Here is a 15,254-nt window from a genome sequence, read left to right on the forward strand (position 1 = left end):
CTGCTGCTGCTGCTAAGTCTCTTCAGTCGTGTCCGACTCTGTGCGACCCCATAGACGGCAGCCCACCAGGCTCCCCCGTCCCTGGGATTCTCCAGGCAAGAACACTGGAGTGGGTTGCCATTTCCTTCTCCAATGCATGAAAGTGAAAAGTGAAAGTGAAGTCGCTGAGTCTTGTCTGACTCTTAGCGACCCCATAGACTGCAGCCTACCAGGCTCCTCCGTCCGTGGGATTTTCCAGGCAAGAGTCCGTTGGTGCTACACAGCCAGAATTTCAGTTTGTGTAAGCAGAGGTTTTTTGTTTTGTTTTGATAAATTTGAAGCAGGTGAAACCTACGAGTGGAGACTTGTGCCCGAGACAGGGAAGGCGTGTGAATTTTTGGTTAAGTATCCCCTCACCACGGTAAAGAATCTGCCTGCAATGCAGGAGACCTGGGTTCGATCCCTGGGTCGGGAAAATCCCCTGGAGAAGAGAATGGCTATCCACTTCAGTATTCTTGCCTGGAGAATTCCAGGGACAGAGGAGCCTGGCAGGCTACAGTCCATGGAGTCACAAAGAATCGGGCACAACTCAGCGACTAACACCTTCACTTTCACCACGTATTTGTTGAGTACCTACTATGTGCCATGCAGTGAGCAAAGCAAAGTGCCTGCCTTCAGGGGCCTTACACATTCTGTCTCTTTGGCAATGAATCTAGACTCTGCTGTGATCGCCTTGGGCAAATGATTTCATTCCCAAGCCTCAGTTTCCCCATCTGTGATATGGGAACAATAATACTCTCCCACACCAGGTAGCGGGGCCTGGTTTTAAATTAGAGAGGCGAGGCATTTGCCTGGAACAAGGGTTAAACGAGTTCGCATTCTGCTTGAGCAGTTCACGCGCTTGAGTGACAGCTCGCTCCCTTGGGGCGTGGCCACGCTTGGAAACACCGCCGCCGCGTGATGTCACAAAGCCCGGAATCTCCGCGAGAAGTCCAACCTTGTTTTCCGTTCCCTTCCCTCACGTTTACGTTTCGAAACCCCGCCTCCCCTTTGACGTCAGCACGTCCGGCTGCCTTGGTCCATAAAAACGCTGAGGGTGGCGTCACCTCTTCATGAAGTTTCCGGCCTGAATGTATTTGTATGTTTCCCCGGACGATCGTATGCCTCTTTGTCGCGACAGCGCTTGCAGCAGCCGGTGACAACTTGAGTCCTCGAGCCCGACGCCGGAGGGCGAGATGAACGCGCTGATCTCCCGAGCCGTCCGAACCTGCGATCACTTGTGGCAACCTCAGCCGGCGCTCCTGCCTCCGGGTTGACGCGCAGTCCAGAGCTGGTGAGTTGAGGGAATCGGAACACCTAGGTTCCCAGGGGTTGGGGGCTGGGACCGGACTCCTGGCCAGTTAGAAGGCGGGAGGTCAGACTTCTCAATTCCGGTGGGTACTAAGGAAGGCCTGGGAACCTGAGGGGTTCTGGAGGGGTGGGAGGAACCCCAGGGCTCCGACTTAGGAAGCAGAAAGAATTGGGAACTTGAGAGTCTTGAGGCAGACGGAGGAGGGGTCTGGGAGCCAGACTCTTGGGTCCCCAGAAAAGTAACCATCTAGGGATCGGAATTTTTGAGTTTCCAAGGCGGGGGTGGGTGATGGGAGCTGATTTGTCAGTCCTCGGGAGTTGAGAGAAGCAAGGACTAGGACTTTGTTCCCAAGAGAAGCAAGTAGAGGACCTGAGTTTTGGCTTCCTGGGACCAGGACTTACGGGTTTGAGAGCAGATGGGGCTGGGAGCTTGTTGGACTAAGGGAAGGAGAGAACTAGGAACTCCTGGGTTTTGAAAGAAGAGGTGGGGAAACAAAGGTCAGAGATGGGAGTGGCTGGGATCAGAAAAGAATGTGAGGCAGGAACTCTTACGTTGCTATTTGTGTTGCTATTTGTGTTACTATTTCCGTTGCGATGACTCAAGGTCATCATCCTCTGATGCTATTCCCTAAATGGCTTCTAAACTTGACCCCCTTTTTTTTTCCTCCCCTTTCCCCAGCCCAGACAGATGGCTCCAGGCCAAATGCCCTATCAGCCTGCCCCCTGGAGAGGTACCCACCCCCTCTTCCTCCTGTCCCCACTGATGGGCCTTCTCAGCCGGGCCTGGAGCCTCCTGAGGGCCCCAGGACCTCCAGAGCCCTGGCTAGTGGAAGCAGTAACCGAAGCAGATCAGGGAGGAGCTGGCCTGGAGGATGAAGCAAAGGCTTCTCTGGCCACCTACCATGACCTCTGGGGCAGGCACCCTCAAGAGGAGACCAAAGACAGTGGAGCGGCTGAGGAGGACCGAGAAGCCTCCCCGGGGGCCTGCCCCAACCTGGAAGCCAAGCATTCTCTTCCCGAAGCCTGGGGACTTTCAGATGATGATGATGAAAAGTACGGTGGGGAAGAAGCGACTGGTGTCCTTAGAGAGCAGAAAGAATTTATGGATGGCCAGCCTGCTCCCCTGCCCCTCAGCCTTCTGATAAGATCTCTGCCAGACCTTCCTGGGGAGGAGGAATCGAAGGAAGAAGCCGTTACTGGAGGTGGAGGTAACGAAGTGACCGCGTTCTCTTTTCCTCTGTCACACTGGGAGTGTTGCCCAGGGGAGGAGGAAGAAGAGGAGGAAGAGAATGGAGAAGCTGTTAGGGTGTGCCGCCCGGTGAATGGAGCCACAGAAGAAAGAACAGAGACTGAAGCAGCCACGAAGACCTCCATGTCCCCCTCATCTGTAGGCTCCCACCTCAGGGCCTGGGAATGTTGTTCGGGAAAGGAGTCTGAGGAGGAGGAGAAGGACAAACAGGCTGAGAAAGGAGATGCTGACCCAGGGCCACACTTCACAAGTCTAGCCCAGAGGCCCTCTCTCAGGACCTGGCAGCATCCATCCAGTGCGATCACAGAGGAGGAGGAGGACCGTGATTCAGAGGAAATGGGGGCTTCCTCTTCCGTCCCACTCACAAGTGCCTTCCTGAGCGACTGGGTGTATCAACCAGAAGACACGGAGGAGGAGGATGAAGAGGAGGAGGACTGTGATTCAGAAGCAACTGAAGATGAGGGAGAAGCTGAAGTCTCCTCTGCCACCCTACGGACAAGTGCCTTCCTGAGTGCCTGGGTGTATCGACCAGGAGAAGACATGGAGGAAGAGGAGGACTGTGATTCAGAAGCAACTGAAGATGAGGGAGAAGCCGAGGTCTCCTCTGCCACCCCACCCCCCAGTGCCTTCCTGAGTGCCTGGGTGTATCGACCAGGAGAAGACATGGAGGAAGAGGAGGACTGTGATTCAGAAGCAACTGAAGATGAGGGAGAAGCTGAGGTCTCCTCTGCCACCCCACCGACAAGTGCCTTCCTGAGTGCCTGGGTGTATCGACCAGGAGACACAGAGGAAGAGGAGGACTGTGATTCAACTGAAGATGAGGGAGAAGCCAAGGTCTCCTCTTCCATCTCTCTGACAAGTACCTTCCTGAGCGCCTGGGTGTATCAACCAGGAGACACAGAGGAAGAGGAGGACTGTGATTCAGAAACAACTGAAGATGAGGGAGAAGCCGAGGTCTCCTCTGCCACCCCACCCCCCAGTGCCTTCCTGAGCGCCTGGGTGTATCGACCAGGAGAAGACACGGAGGAAGAAGATGAGTATGAGGACGAAGATAATGAATCAGGAGCAGCTGACTTGGGGCCCAGCCCCTCCCTTCAGACCCAGAGTGCCCTCCTCAGGGACCAGATTTATCAGCCTGGAGAGAAAACAGACGGAGGAGAAGCTGCTGAGAAGTGGGGAGAAGCTGAGTCCTGCCCCTTCCGAGTGGCCATCTATCTACCTGGAGAGAAGCCCCCACCTCCCTGGGCTCCTCCTCGGTTGCCCCTCCGACTGCAAAGACGGCTCAAGTCTGCACAAACCCCCACCAGGCATCAGGACCTTGAACCTCTCCTGAAGACCAGAAAGGTGGGTACTGAGAACTTAGATTCTTGAGGTTAGGGAGGAGAGGGCTGGGAGCTGGCACTCCTGGGCCTGGGGACCAAAGGACTGGAGGCCCCGACTCCTGGCTCCCCCAACTTGCAGAGGGTTGCATGTGAGCTCCATTGGGAGGGCTGTGTTCACGTTAATGCAATCCTTTGCAAGAGGCTGGCCCCTGTGGGAGGAAGGAGCCTCTGAGCTCATGTCAACCCCAGGGCCCCACCTCTACCTTCAGTGAGTCAGCTGGGGAATCACTTGGCAGGCAAGATAACAAGCCAGATGACAAGCATTGTTGTGCAACTCATTTTTGTTGTTGTTGTTTCTCTTTCTCCCCACCTGCGGCCCTCTGGATCTTGTGTGTGTGTGTCTCCCCGTATCTGTGCCCGTCCATCTCCAGGTGCGCTTCTCTGAGAAGGTCTCCATCCATCCCCTGGTTGTCTGGGCAGGACCGGCTCAGGCCGCCCGCAGAGGCCCCTGGGAGCAGTTTGCCCGGGATCGAAGCCGCTTCGCCCGACGCATCGCCCAGGTCCAGGAGGAGCTGGGTCCCTACCTCACCCCTGCTGCCCGGGCCAGGGCCTGGGCACGTCTCGGGAACCCTCCCACTTCCCTGGCCACTGTCCCTGCCCCTACCCAGACCTCACCGATGTCCCCCATCCAGGCCACGCCCTTGAGCCACGCTCTGGCCTCTCCCTCCCCTCCCTGTGTGTCTCCTAGCCTAGACCTCAGTGGGAGGCGTGGCTAATGTGAAGTAGTTTTTGTGTTAACTATTTATTTATTTGAATGTAGGTTTATATAATAAATAAAGCTTTTTGTAGTAAGTAGCGTCTCCGTGTGTGTCTGAACTGACAGCATTCACTACTCCTGAGTCCCCAGGACGGTTAGGGGAATACATAAAGGCCAGCACTTTCATGGAAGATAAACTACATTTCCCATCATCCCTTAAATCTGCCTCTTCCCATCCTGAGGCTTCTTTGAACCAAGGACTGGTGGGTTTTGTCGGGTTTCTTTTTTTGTGTTTTTTTTGGCTTCTGCCTACATTTTATTAAACCTAGGACAGTTATATCCCCAAAGGGTCTGGGAGCTGAACTCACTAATTCCTAAAAAAGGGTTAAGCTCCAGTTTTCTGTGTGCTCCTTAAATACAAAGACTTATCCTCCCTACTGGCAGATGTAGTGAGTTCCCCAAGACTTTTAAACTTATAAATGTACCTGATTTCACATTTATAAATCCTATGTCCATAAACTGTTTCCTTATCTGTAAAATGCGGCTAACAACTGCACATACCTTAAGAGCTTGTAAGATCCCAAAATAAGTCATAATTAAAACAATGTTTGTTAACCTGTTCAGTGTTGGCTACTACTGTAATTATTCTTTCATCCACACATGCATGTCAATTACCCATCCTACTTATTGCGCCAACTTCAAAAACTCTTCTCAGCAGTTCAAACAAGAGTGCTCCAAATGTCCTGCACCCGGTCCAGCCTCATACCCTGCGCCTCCCCACTGGTTCCCCAGCAAGCTGATGCTACACCACCCTTTCCGAAAACCACTAATCCCCCTTCCACCTTTGTATGAGCCGCTGCCTTATGTAGCTCGTCCCTGACCTCTCTGGCTCAGCTAGCTCCTTGTGGTTATTCAGATGTAGCATAAAAGTATATATATTTTAGAGATGCCTTGCTCTGACCCAGCCACCTTATATTTTCCTCCTTTATAGCAGGCGAGCATTTTGAATTTTTGTTAAGACCCATCCCCCATGATCAGACTATGATTTCAGGAGAGCAAGTGTTGCCCATAAGCCCACTCCCTAGAGCACAGAACAGAGCGCCCAGGCGCCATCTAGTAAGTATTGGTTATTAGTAAACTCATGTAAAAAAAGGCATGCTGAGGCCCTTCCTTTAAATGAGCAGGCACAGAAGCTGATGAGAGTTGTTTATTGAATTTACTCACATGCCAGCTTCCCATCGAAACTGGACAAGCAGATGGCAAAGGCTTGGAGCGGGCAAAGTGGGAAGCGGAAGTCCATGGTGAACGTGTCTGGGGCTACACGACCAAACTGGAGCACGAGGTAGTCCGCTGAAGAGGAAGTCAGGAACTGAGGGTGTGTTATTTCCCTGCCGCGGGCCTCTGAGCCGCGAGAACTACGACTCCCGAGAGGCTGTGCGGCGCCCTTATTCCGCCCAGAATCCCGGAAGTGTGTTTACAGGGCCCTCAGCCGAGTTCCCTGGTGGCTCAGACGGTAAAGCGTCTGCCCGCAATGCCGGAGAAAATCCCCTGGGGAAGGAAATGGCAACCCACTCCAGTATTCTTGCCTGGGAAATCCCATGGACAGAGGAACCGGGTGGGCTACAGTCCATGGGGTCGCAAAGAGTCGGACACGACTGAGCGACTTCACTTTCAGCCATGTACACTACACTTCCCCATAGGCTTTGCAATAGCGTGGAGTCGGCCCTCCCTGCAAAAACGCTCAAGTGCTAATGGGACAAGTACTTTTCCTCCTGCCCCCTTGCCAAGGTAAACCGTTTCCTAGGAGCTCACGGTCATCCGGATGAACGATCTGGAAGTTCTTGACCGAGGCCCGTGTGACCCGACCATGAAAATTGAGCACGTAGGCGCCGCTCTCATCGTTCCACGATGGGGCTTTATTTTGCAGCAGGACCAGGCCCTGGCTGGCCCCCCGTTGGAGGCGACTCAGTAGCGATTCTTGTTCCTTAAGGGTAAAGTAGGAGGCGTGGTTAGCCAACTACCAACCAGCTTTTTTCTTCTGAACGCAGAATTTTGAGTCCCTAGTTTTCCCTTCCTAAGACATTTAAGTCTGACAAAATCCTCCAGGCTTATGTGACCTTATGCAACCCATCGGCCCCCTCTCCTCTTAGCACCTGTGGCCGGTCCCCTAGACCTTCCTCCTCCACTGACCCAGAGATTCTCAAGTTTGGTGGACTCACATTTTGTGGCTGGACACAGATTCTCTGGTTCTGGGCGTTGATTTCCGGAATAATAACATTCATTTTCCGGGGCCCTCGGAATCCCAAGACGTTGGTCTCCTGAGGGTGGTATGCTCTATTTGGCCTGCTTCTTTCTCCCTCCCCACCGTTCTACTCCTCTCTCTCATCCGCCCGGACACTCACATAACATACAGCCCCCAGCTCCTCCCTGATCCGAGCTGTCTCCGGAAAAAAATGTTTCCTTTCCGGATTCACCCCATTGTCGAAGATGCTGAACTTGGTGCCCAAGACATTAGATCTGCTCCAGGAGGGAAATGGTCAGAATAAAAACAATAATTATTTCTGTTTTGCTTTCCCATGTCATCTCATCAAGTCTTTCGATCCATCCTCTACATAAGACTCTTGTTCCATCTACCAGTCCCAGGTCCCTCTCTTCCTCTGGGGAGAAGGATTTTTAGGCTCCTGCCTTGGGCCTTTAGCAACGCTCTTCCTCTAAGACAGAACTCACATACACGAGCCCTCTTCTGTCACAGGAACTTAGAAGTCCCAGCTCTCTGCTGCTCAAGAAGTCAAATGTCTTTAATGCCAGCCTTGCCTCCGAAGTCTTCAGTTCTATTCCCAACCACCCTGGAGTTAAAACTTGAAGGACTACATAACCCATCAGTCCCTACGAGAAAAAGTTCTAGAACAGGTGGAACTTGTACCCTTGGACTGCTGGGAAGTGTAGTTCAATTGTCCCCTTCCTCCCACCCCTTGCCACCTGTTTAGCACACACATCAGAACTCTGCCCACCTGACTTTGCCCACAAAATTGTCCCCATCCCGAGACAGGTCTGTAGGGTCCAAGGAGATGAGGTAATTAGAGGTTTTGCTCCTTTTTCTCTTGCGCCCCGCCAGAAGGAAGTGCTGTGGATGTGATAAATAGCCCATTAGAATCGACTTCTGATATTTGGCTAGAGCTAGGGGTCCAAAACACCGGGGCTTCCCTGGTGACGGTGGTGCTAGTGGTAAAGAAGCGACCTGCCAATGCAGGAGACCTTAGAGATGAGGGTTCAATCCCTGGGTCAGGAAGATCCCCTGGAGGAGGTATGGTAACCCACTCCAATATTCTTGCCTGGAGAATCCCATGGCAGAGGACCCTGGTGGGCTACTGTCCACAGGGTCACAGAATTGAAAAGGACTGAAGTGACTTAGCGTGCACACAGGGGTTCAAAAACAAGGAAATACCATGTCCCAAGACAGAGGAAAGGGTAATGGAGCAGTAAGTGTCCTAAGGCTTGCTGGAAAGGAAAGGGAATCAGTCCTGAATATTCATTGAAAGGACTGATAACTGAAGCTGAAACTCCGATACTTTGACCACCTAATGCAAAGGTCTTCTTCATTGGAAAAGACCCTGGATGCTCAGAAAGACTGAAGGCAGGAGAAGGGGATGACAGAGGATGAGATGGTTGGATGCATCATGACTCATGGACACGAGTTTGAGTAAGCTCTGGGAGTTGGTGATGGACAGGGAAGTCTGCCGTGCTGCACTCCATGGGGTCACAGAGTCGAAAATGACTGAACAACTGAACTGAGGCTTGCTGGTAGATGCAGGGTGTCAGCTGGGTCCCGAAAGGGGAGTTTCATTTCACATCTTAATATCTCCCCCTAATCCTTTGGATATTGGGCCCAGGGCTGAGGGAAAGCCAAGGCAGGGGGTGAACTTGCCTGACAGGCAGGGCCTGGCTTTAGAATAGGGACGGGCCTCACTTGGAACATTACAGCAGGACTTCAGTGTTTCATCTGTGAAAACCCTGTCTGGCACTGAGTAGGGGAAAAGCCTCTTTCTGGGGGAGAATGAATAATTGAGAGGCGGTCACACGTGAGAGAAATGACCTGACTCAAAGGGGCGTAGCTTGGCTATCAGTGGAAAATCCACGAAGGGAAAAGCTTAGCTCCTGAGAGAGGCCGGGACCTGTCTCAGGATTGGGGGGGACTAGGGCCTAGATTTGGACCAAGTGAGAAGTGAAAGTCGCTCAGCCGTGTCCAACTCTTTTCAACCCCATGGACCATACAGTTCATGGAATTCTCCAGGCCAGAATACCCGTTCCCTTCTCCAGGGGATCTTCCCGACCCAGGAATCCAACCGGGGTCTCCTGCATTGCAGGCAGATTCTTTACCAGCTGAGCTACCAGGGAAGCCCCAACAAAAGGTGGCCAATACCTGGAGGGTCTGTAAGGGGTGGGGTTTGGGACTCTGAGGGGGCGTGGCCTAGCTGTGATAAAGGCCAGCTCAATTCGAAAGTGGACAAGCCTGGGTTATGGGATGGAGAGGGCCTATGCCACTGGGCTCTGAGAATAAAGGAGCCCAGTTCTCTGAAGGGCAGGGCCTGGCGTTGGAGCTGATTAGTCCTAGTTCAATGAAGAGCTAGGCTTCGATTCGCCTAAGTCTTGACCTCACTCAGACCCTGCGAGGTGGGACTTGTTTCCAAGCTGCCAGACCACACCTTTAGGCCGTCGGCCGCCTCCAGGTAGAGATAGTAGAACGGGAACATGCCCTTGTCTACCCCGCGCTTGTCGCGGCTGATGCGACATTGCACCGTGCGACCGCGCATCGCTGGCCGCAGCACATATGCTCTCATGTCCTCGCCCAGCCGAGGGCCTGGGGCGCAGGGAGGCGTGCGGGGCGAGTTCCCCACATCGCCGCTGCCCGCGCCGCGCGCGCCCTCGGACACCACTTCGTCGGCTGTCCCTGGGGATTTCCTCATGGTAGACTCCGGCTCCTCTTTCTTCTCTTCGAGGTCTTCGCCCTGGCCCACGCACCAAATTCAAGTTGAGAGACAGCTGAGACTCGCCCTCCTCAGCCCGCTCACCCTCCCCGGCTCCCTGCTTTGCCAACTGATGATTGGCCATCCCAGCTCTGTCTCTCGACCAAGTTTCTGTCTATTGGTCAAATATTTCAGCCGCCTGCTGATTGGCCAGTACGTTCAATTCCCAGGCTCAAACCCCAAGATCGCTTCATTTGTTGATTGGCCAGTAACATTAGCCACACCCATTTCACCTACCAATTGGAGAATCCTCTTGAAAGTACTGCCCATTCCTTTAATACCCGTGTTCACCAGGTCTATATATTAACATATAACACCGCCCAGATTTTCTCGACTGAAACTATCTCGCTTTCATTCATACCAAAATGAGTGCCATCTGGCCCTTTCCTATCACTATTTCACCCTCTCCAAAGCTCACTGCCTTTTGGTGGGCTGGGTTTTAAGGTATATGCTCACATCAATTCCGATCCTCTAGGTTGAAAATAAATGCTGCACACAAAGAACTTCTGCTAGCCCAAACATAACAGGTTCCACCCACCAGTAAAAAGGGCCCTTGATTAGACTGCAGAATTTTAGCGCCCCGCGAGCCTGAGACTAGCCCTCTTCCTCCTATATCCTTATTGGCTGTGCCACCTCCCACCTTGTTGGAGGCCAAGTCTCCAAGGCCACCGTCACCATCCATTCCAGGGCTTGATCTGGCACTGGGCACTTCGTATTCAATTCCAACATCCTGTAATTCGCTCTCGTCCTCAGCACTGGTGCCTAAGGGGTAGAAAAAAGCCCTGAAAAGACTGAGCTCAGGGCACCTGGGACCCAAGAGCTTGGGACAAGGTCATCAGTGCTAGCTGGAGAAGCTCAGAACTCCTAGGTTTCCGACTCCTACTTATTTATCATCAACCTCACTTGCCAGATTCTTCTCCTCCTCTATGTGCACAGGGGTCTATACAAGTTGAGAAGTCTGTGACTGCCCTGGATCTAAGGACAGGGAGGGGTTAAAGTCCTCTCTTTCCTTTGTCCCAGAGAGAGCATCCGCGAGACTGGGGAACTAAAATGGGAGGAGGGAGCAAATTTGGGGTTATAACCCAGAGTCCTGTTATTGAAATCACTGGTCAAGTCATGAGAATAAAAGGAAATCTCCCTACCATTGAATAGTATTAAGAAAAAGGAATGAAATACTGATAATGCTATAAAATAGATGAACATTGAAAACATGCTAAGCCAAAGAAGCCAATCACAAGAAATTATATACTGTATTATTCTATACATGAAGTGTCTAAAGAGAAATTAAGTTAGTAGTTATTAGGTCTGGGAGAAATGGGGGATGGGGCAGTGACTGATAAAATGTATAGCGTTTTCTTTTGTGGGTAATGATAATAGTCTAGAATTCATTGTGGTGTGTGTTGCACATCTCAGTAAATACACTGAAAACCATGGAATTGTAAAATTTTAAATGAGTGAATTTGTATAATATGTGAAATACATCTCAACAGAGCTATTACAAAAAAAAGGGGGAGGAAGTGCCAAATGGACCAGGGCACCAGATTTCACCCAGTGTCACAGAAATTACCAGATCGTTGGCGGGCTGGCCAGCCTTTGCGCTGCAAAAGAGTCCCCGGAGGCTCTTCACAAGGAGGTGGCGAGGCAGGAACATCCTCCACGGAGACTTCCTCCAACTCCAGATCAGAACTGCCTGGTAGTCAAGAAAGGGAGGAGAACTGGAGACTGGGATTTTTGAATACCAGGGAAGGAAGAGGGCTGGAGATGCAGATTCCTGGGTATTGGAGGAGAAGTTTCATGACCTGGACTCCTGGCGGTGAAGCATATCCGGGCCCGCGGGGGCCCTTTGGAGACATCAAGGACTGAGTGGTTCTAGACTTCTGGGTTCTAGGGGGAGTGGAGTTCTGGGGTATCAACTGCCCAAGGATTTGAGATTACCTGCTTCTGTCGGCGGTAACAGAGGGTCACGCTCGCCACTGCCATCTCCACCGCAGCTCACGGTGCCCAGGATACCGTGGGATCCAGGGCACAAATGCGCTTCTGGCACATTCTCCTGAAGGAAAGGGTTCCTGGGGCCTGGGAGAAGGTGTGGCGAGGCCCATTAACACGAAGCATAAAATCCTGGTCCTCTGAGAAGATCCGCCTCCTCGCTGGTCTCCCAAACCTCGTCCCTGATTGACTACCCAAACCCCTGAGACCCACTCAGAACCCGAACCTCAAGTCTCAAAGAAGCACAGTCCTACCACTAAACTGTCGCGATTCCGTGTGTAAACAGTCCCACGCGGGCTCTCCAGTAAATCGGCTTTCAATCACCCAGGCCTGGCCCCTGGGCTTTGCCTACTTCAGCCCTCCAGTTTCTTAGGAGCTGCGTCCCGGCGCTTTTCCAGGCACCTCCCCCAACTCTCCCAAGCCCACGAGTTCCACGACTCCTTAGACCCCGTCCCCGCACTCTCTGGGCGGTCCCCGGCTCTCCCAGGCTCCACCCTAGCCGAATCACAGATCTCTTTCGGGGCCCACCTCTACTTGCACCATACCCTGCACTCTCGATCTCTCTGGCCACGTCCCCGAACTCTCACAGGCCCCGCCCCCGCGCTCTATCAAAGCGCCCCCACCCTCCACGAGCTCCACTAGGCCCCTCCCCTCTAGGCCCTTTAGCTCCACCCGCCATCACACACCCACAGGCCCCTCCCTCCAGCCTGTGCTCCTGCCGGACTCCGGGCACCTTTCCTCACCGCTGTCAGCCGAGAAGCGTTCCTCCCGCCGCCTCGGTCTCCGCGGCCGCACTGAAGCGTCAGGATTGGCCTGAACCATGAGGGGCTCTTGGCGCTTCCGTCGCTGCTTCTTCTCAAACAGACGCCACTGCGGGAGCGGGAAAGAGGTGGGGTGGGGGGGTCTAGGAACCGAACCGGAGACTGGGGTGAAAGGGGACCTGGGGCAAGGGGAGTCCTTGCATAGGTGGGAGAGTTCCAGGCCTTCAGTCTCTCAGCAACTCCTTCCATAGAACCCTGAGTCCTGGCATCCAGGCCCCTCCTCCCGAAGGACCTAGAAGTCCTAAGGACCCAGAACTCTTGTTCCTTAGAAATTTCAGAGTCTCGTCACCAAGATTTGCTTCCTGAGGATTCCGAATTTCTGTTTTCTCGTTTCCCAATTGCAAAACTTGAGACTACGAGAGACACAACGAGGACCACTCCCAGAGCAAGTCCTGGGGGTGGGACTCCTGAGGGGGTATGGAAGATAGAAGGGGAGGGTTGGCAGGATTCCTGGGCACAGTACCTGCTGTTCCAGCTTCTGCAGTCTCATAGCGGCTAGCTCATCTCCCAGGGCCCTGAGAGAGGTGCAGGCTAATAGTGACAGCAAGCAGGGCACCCCCGTTGCCCAAGAGCCCTTCCCCTTCTTCCCGCTGCCCAACTTAGGGTTCTGAACACTTGTGAGGTCACAGAAGAGATAGAACCTGAGTCTGCTCCGCCAGTGCTTAAGTTCTTTCTCCCTGCACTGGCCTATCTAGAGTCCAGGGGTCAGAGATCTCAAGCCCCTCCTATCTCAGGACTCAAAGCCCCCAGCCCTTCCTCTTTCAGACCCAGGGGTCCTCATCTGTAGCTCCCTCCGGTTAGGTAGGTAGGACCCAGAAGTCCAAGCCCCCAGCCCCTCCCTGCAAGGCACACATCATTAGGAGACCAGAGCTGCTGAGCAGGTGTGGGCATAATCCACAGCTGCTGTGGAGGTGTGCTGCCCCCTCCATCTCTACCCTTGCCCATCCCATTTCCCCCACTTACTCTTTCTTCCATGTATCACTTTCCCGAGACATTCTGGAGAAGCAAAACAAGGAGTCAGGAACCAGACCCAACATCCCAATAGGCTCTGCCCTCCAACACCTGATCTTAAGCTTGAGATTTTCTCCTGGACCCAGGCAACCCAAATTCCAGTGCTAATATTAGTTAGGGACCCTGAAGCCTGTTCCAGCTTTCACCACTATCAGGAGCCCAGGAGTCCAGCTTGCTCTTCTCCCAATACCTAACTCTCTCCTTCACCCAGACATGAGAACTCAAGACTGGACTCCAAACACCCCATCCCCAGTGATCCCAGACCCTCAGTACCCACCTGCCTGGGATCCTGGAGACCTCTTCTCCTACCTGGAGAAACTTTTCACATTCACACCTCAATTCCTTGCCTGTCTGGCCAATTTCTAAACATAACTGACCCTCTCTTTGGAAACCAGGGACATAATCTCTGGGTCTCTGGGAAGTAAGCAGGGGAGAGAAGAGGGCTTAGAGGGAGGACGGGGGATTCCCTTGGAACCTGCCCTAATCCCCCTCCCTTCTGACCCCACCCCGCGCTCTACTTCCAACAAAGCAATGACCTTTGGCCTCTGCTGCAGCCAGGCAACCCTACTCCAGGGGTTCTAAATTGGAAGAACGTGCAAGTGTTCCTTAAAGGGACCTTCGAGGGGCCTCGTCGCAAGCTTTTCTCTCTTACATAAGAAAGTTATAATGTGACCTGTGCCAACTACTATCGATCTGTAATTTACAGCCACGTCCAGGCGAGAAAATAAATGAGAAAACTACAACTCCCATGAGCCAAAGAGGCCAAGATGCCCGCGGAAGTAGACTTATTTTGCCCCGGTCGAGAGGGAGTTGTAGTTCTCTTTGAAAGTCTCCGTTCTTTCTCCTAAAAAGCAGGATATGTGGCGTCAAAAGGTAGGACTTCCAAGAAAGGAGGATAGGCTTTCGAGAAAAGGCCAGCGACTTCGACAAGGGGCGGAGCCGCTAGACAGAGGCCCGAGGAACCCGGAGTCAGCGTGGACCAATCAGGCTGCTGAGATCGGGTCCTATGCGGGAAAGTGGGCGTGGCCTAGGGGGGAAAACACCAAGAAAGCTCCGGAGGTCCTATGCCAGGAAGACGCCCTCTGCGGTGAAGGAGAGGTAAGGGGCTGGAGGGTCCTAGACTCTTCCGTCCTGGGAAGAAGGGAGGCGGGGGACCGGAGGGCTGGAAAACTGGATCTCGGGGGAGGACCCCGGTACCTCTAGGTCCTGGGAGAAGAGGAGGCTGGGGCCTCGACCTTTGGGTTTAGGCAAAGAGGGGGTCGAGATCCCGGATTCCTGAGTCTAAGCGAAGAGGATGCTGGAAGCCAGGACTCCTGGGTCTGAGGAAGGAAAGGCTGGAGGCTCAGACTCCTAGGTCCGGATAACTAAACGCTTGGGATCTTGATTCTTGGAAGGGGGCGGGGAGCGGCGCTGGAAGTCCAGACTCCTGGGTCCAGGGGAGGAGGAGTCTTGGGACAGACATATTCCACCTCTCCGCCCCACACAGACCACGCCGCTATGCCTCCCTCTGGGCCCCGTGCAGCCCTCTTCCTTCTGCCATCTCTACTGCTGCTGCGCGCTGTTCTGGCCGTGCCCCTGGAGCGGGGGGCGCCCAAGGAGGAGAATCCCGCGACCGAGAGCCCTGTGAGTGGCCCTGCCCTGCTTGCCAGCCATGTGTTTACAGTGGTACTACAGTCCCCGCCCCCCCGTGGCCCCTGGGGGGCTACGGATGTGGCTTGGAGTTTGCCTGCCATTCTTTGCAGTCCCAGGGCTTTG

The 15,254-nt window shown here is 53.5% G+C and overlaps 3 protein-coding genes across 3 annotated transcripts in view; 2 read left to right on the forward strand and 1 right to left on the reverse strand.

The window, feature by feature from the left end:
* The first annotated feature begins 1,199 nt into the window (after positions 1 to 1,199).
* Positions 1,200 to 4,752, forward strand: PPP1R15A (protein phosphatase 1, regulatory subunit 15A). Its single transcript, XM_010849581.1, has 3 exons — positions 1,200 to 1,312; positions 2,009 to 3,922; positions 4,332 to 4,752. The coding sequence occupies exons 2-3, from the start codon at positions 2,018 to 2,020 to the stop codon at positions 4,674 to 4,676; spliced, it is 2,250 nt and encodes a 749-aa protein (XP_010847883.1). The 5' UTR covers positions 1,200 to 1,312; positions 2,009 to 2,017; the 3' UTR covers positions 4,677 to 4,752.
* Positions 4,753 to 5,849: 1,097 nt separating this feature from the next.
* Positions 5,850 to 13,057, reverse strand: TULP2 (tubby like protein 2). The gene is made up of 10 exons (XM_010849582.1): positions 12,952 to 13,057; positions 12,411 to 12,537; positions 11,617 to 11,754; positions 11,249 to 11,371; positions 10,322 to 10,443; positions 9,361 to 9,663; positions 7,669 to 7,781; positions 6,877 to 7,174; positions 6,470 to 6,641; positions 5,850 to 6,007 (listed from the first exon to the last, which is right to left on the reverse strand). The coding sequence occupies exons 1-8, from the start codon at positions 12,976 to 12,978 to the stop codon at positions 7,027 to 7,029; spliced, it is 1,101 nt and encodes a 366-aa protein (XP_010847884.1). The 5' UTR covers positions 12,979 to 13,057; the 3' UTR covers positions 5,850 to 6,007; positions 6,470 to 6,641; positions 6,877 to 7,026.
* A 1,298-nt stretch (positions 13,058 to 14,355) lies between these two features.
* The window catches only part of NUCB1 (nucleobindin 1), a 16,596-nt gene continuing 15,697 nt past the window's right edge, over positions 14,356 to 15,254 (forward strand). The window contains exons 1-2 of the mRNA XM_010849586.1: positions 14,356 to 14,597; positions 14,986 to 15,122. Coding sequence (XP_010847888.1) covers positions 14,997 to 15,122 — 126 coding nt within the window. The 5' untranslated portion in view covers positions 14,356 to 14,597; positions 14,986 to 14,996. The remainder of the gene's footprint in view (positions 14,598 to 14,985; positions 15,123 to 15,254) is intronic.

The sequence above is a fragment of the Bison bison genome, unplaced genomic scaffold (assembly GCF_000754665.1).
Source record: "Bison bison bison isolate TAMUID 2011002044 unplaced genomic scaffold, Bison_UMD1.0 scf7180017864285, whole genome shotgun sequence".
Classification (NCBI taxonomy): domain Eukaryota; kingdom Metazoa; phylum Chordata; class Mammalia; order Artiodactyla; family Bovidae; genus Bison; species Bison bison.

Coding starts and splice junctions, on each gene's coding strand:
- TULP2 (XM_010849582.1), bottom strand. CDS start 12,978: ATGAGACTGCAGAAGCTGGAACAGCAG. Junction 12,538..12,951: donor TGCAGAAGCTGGAACAGCAG/GTACTGTGCCCA, acceptor CCGCTCCCGCAG/TGGCGTCTGTTTGAGAAGAA. Junction 9,664..10,321: donor GAGACTTGGCCTCCAACAAG/GTGGGAGGTGGC, acceptor TGCGTGGGCCAG/GGCGAAGACCTCGAAGAGAA.
- PPP1R15A (XM_010849581.1), top strand. CDS start 2,018: ATGGCTCCAGGCCAAATGCCCTATCAGCCTGCCCCCTGGAGAGGTACC. Junction 3,923..4,331: donor CTCTCCTGAAGACCAGAAAG/GTGGGTACTGAG, acceptor GTCCATCTCCAG/GTGCGCTTCTCTGAGAAGGT.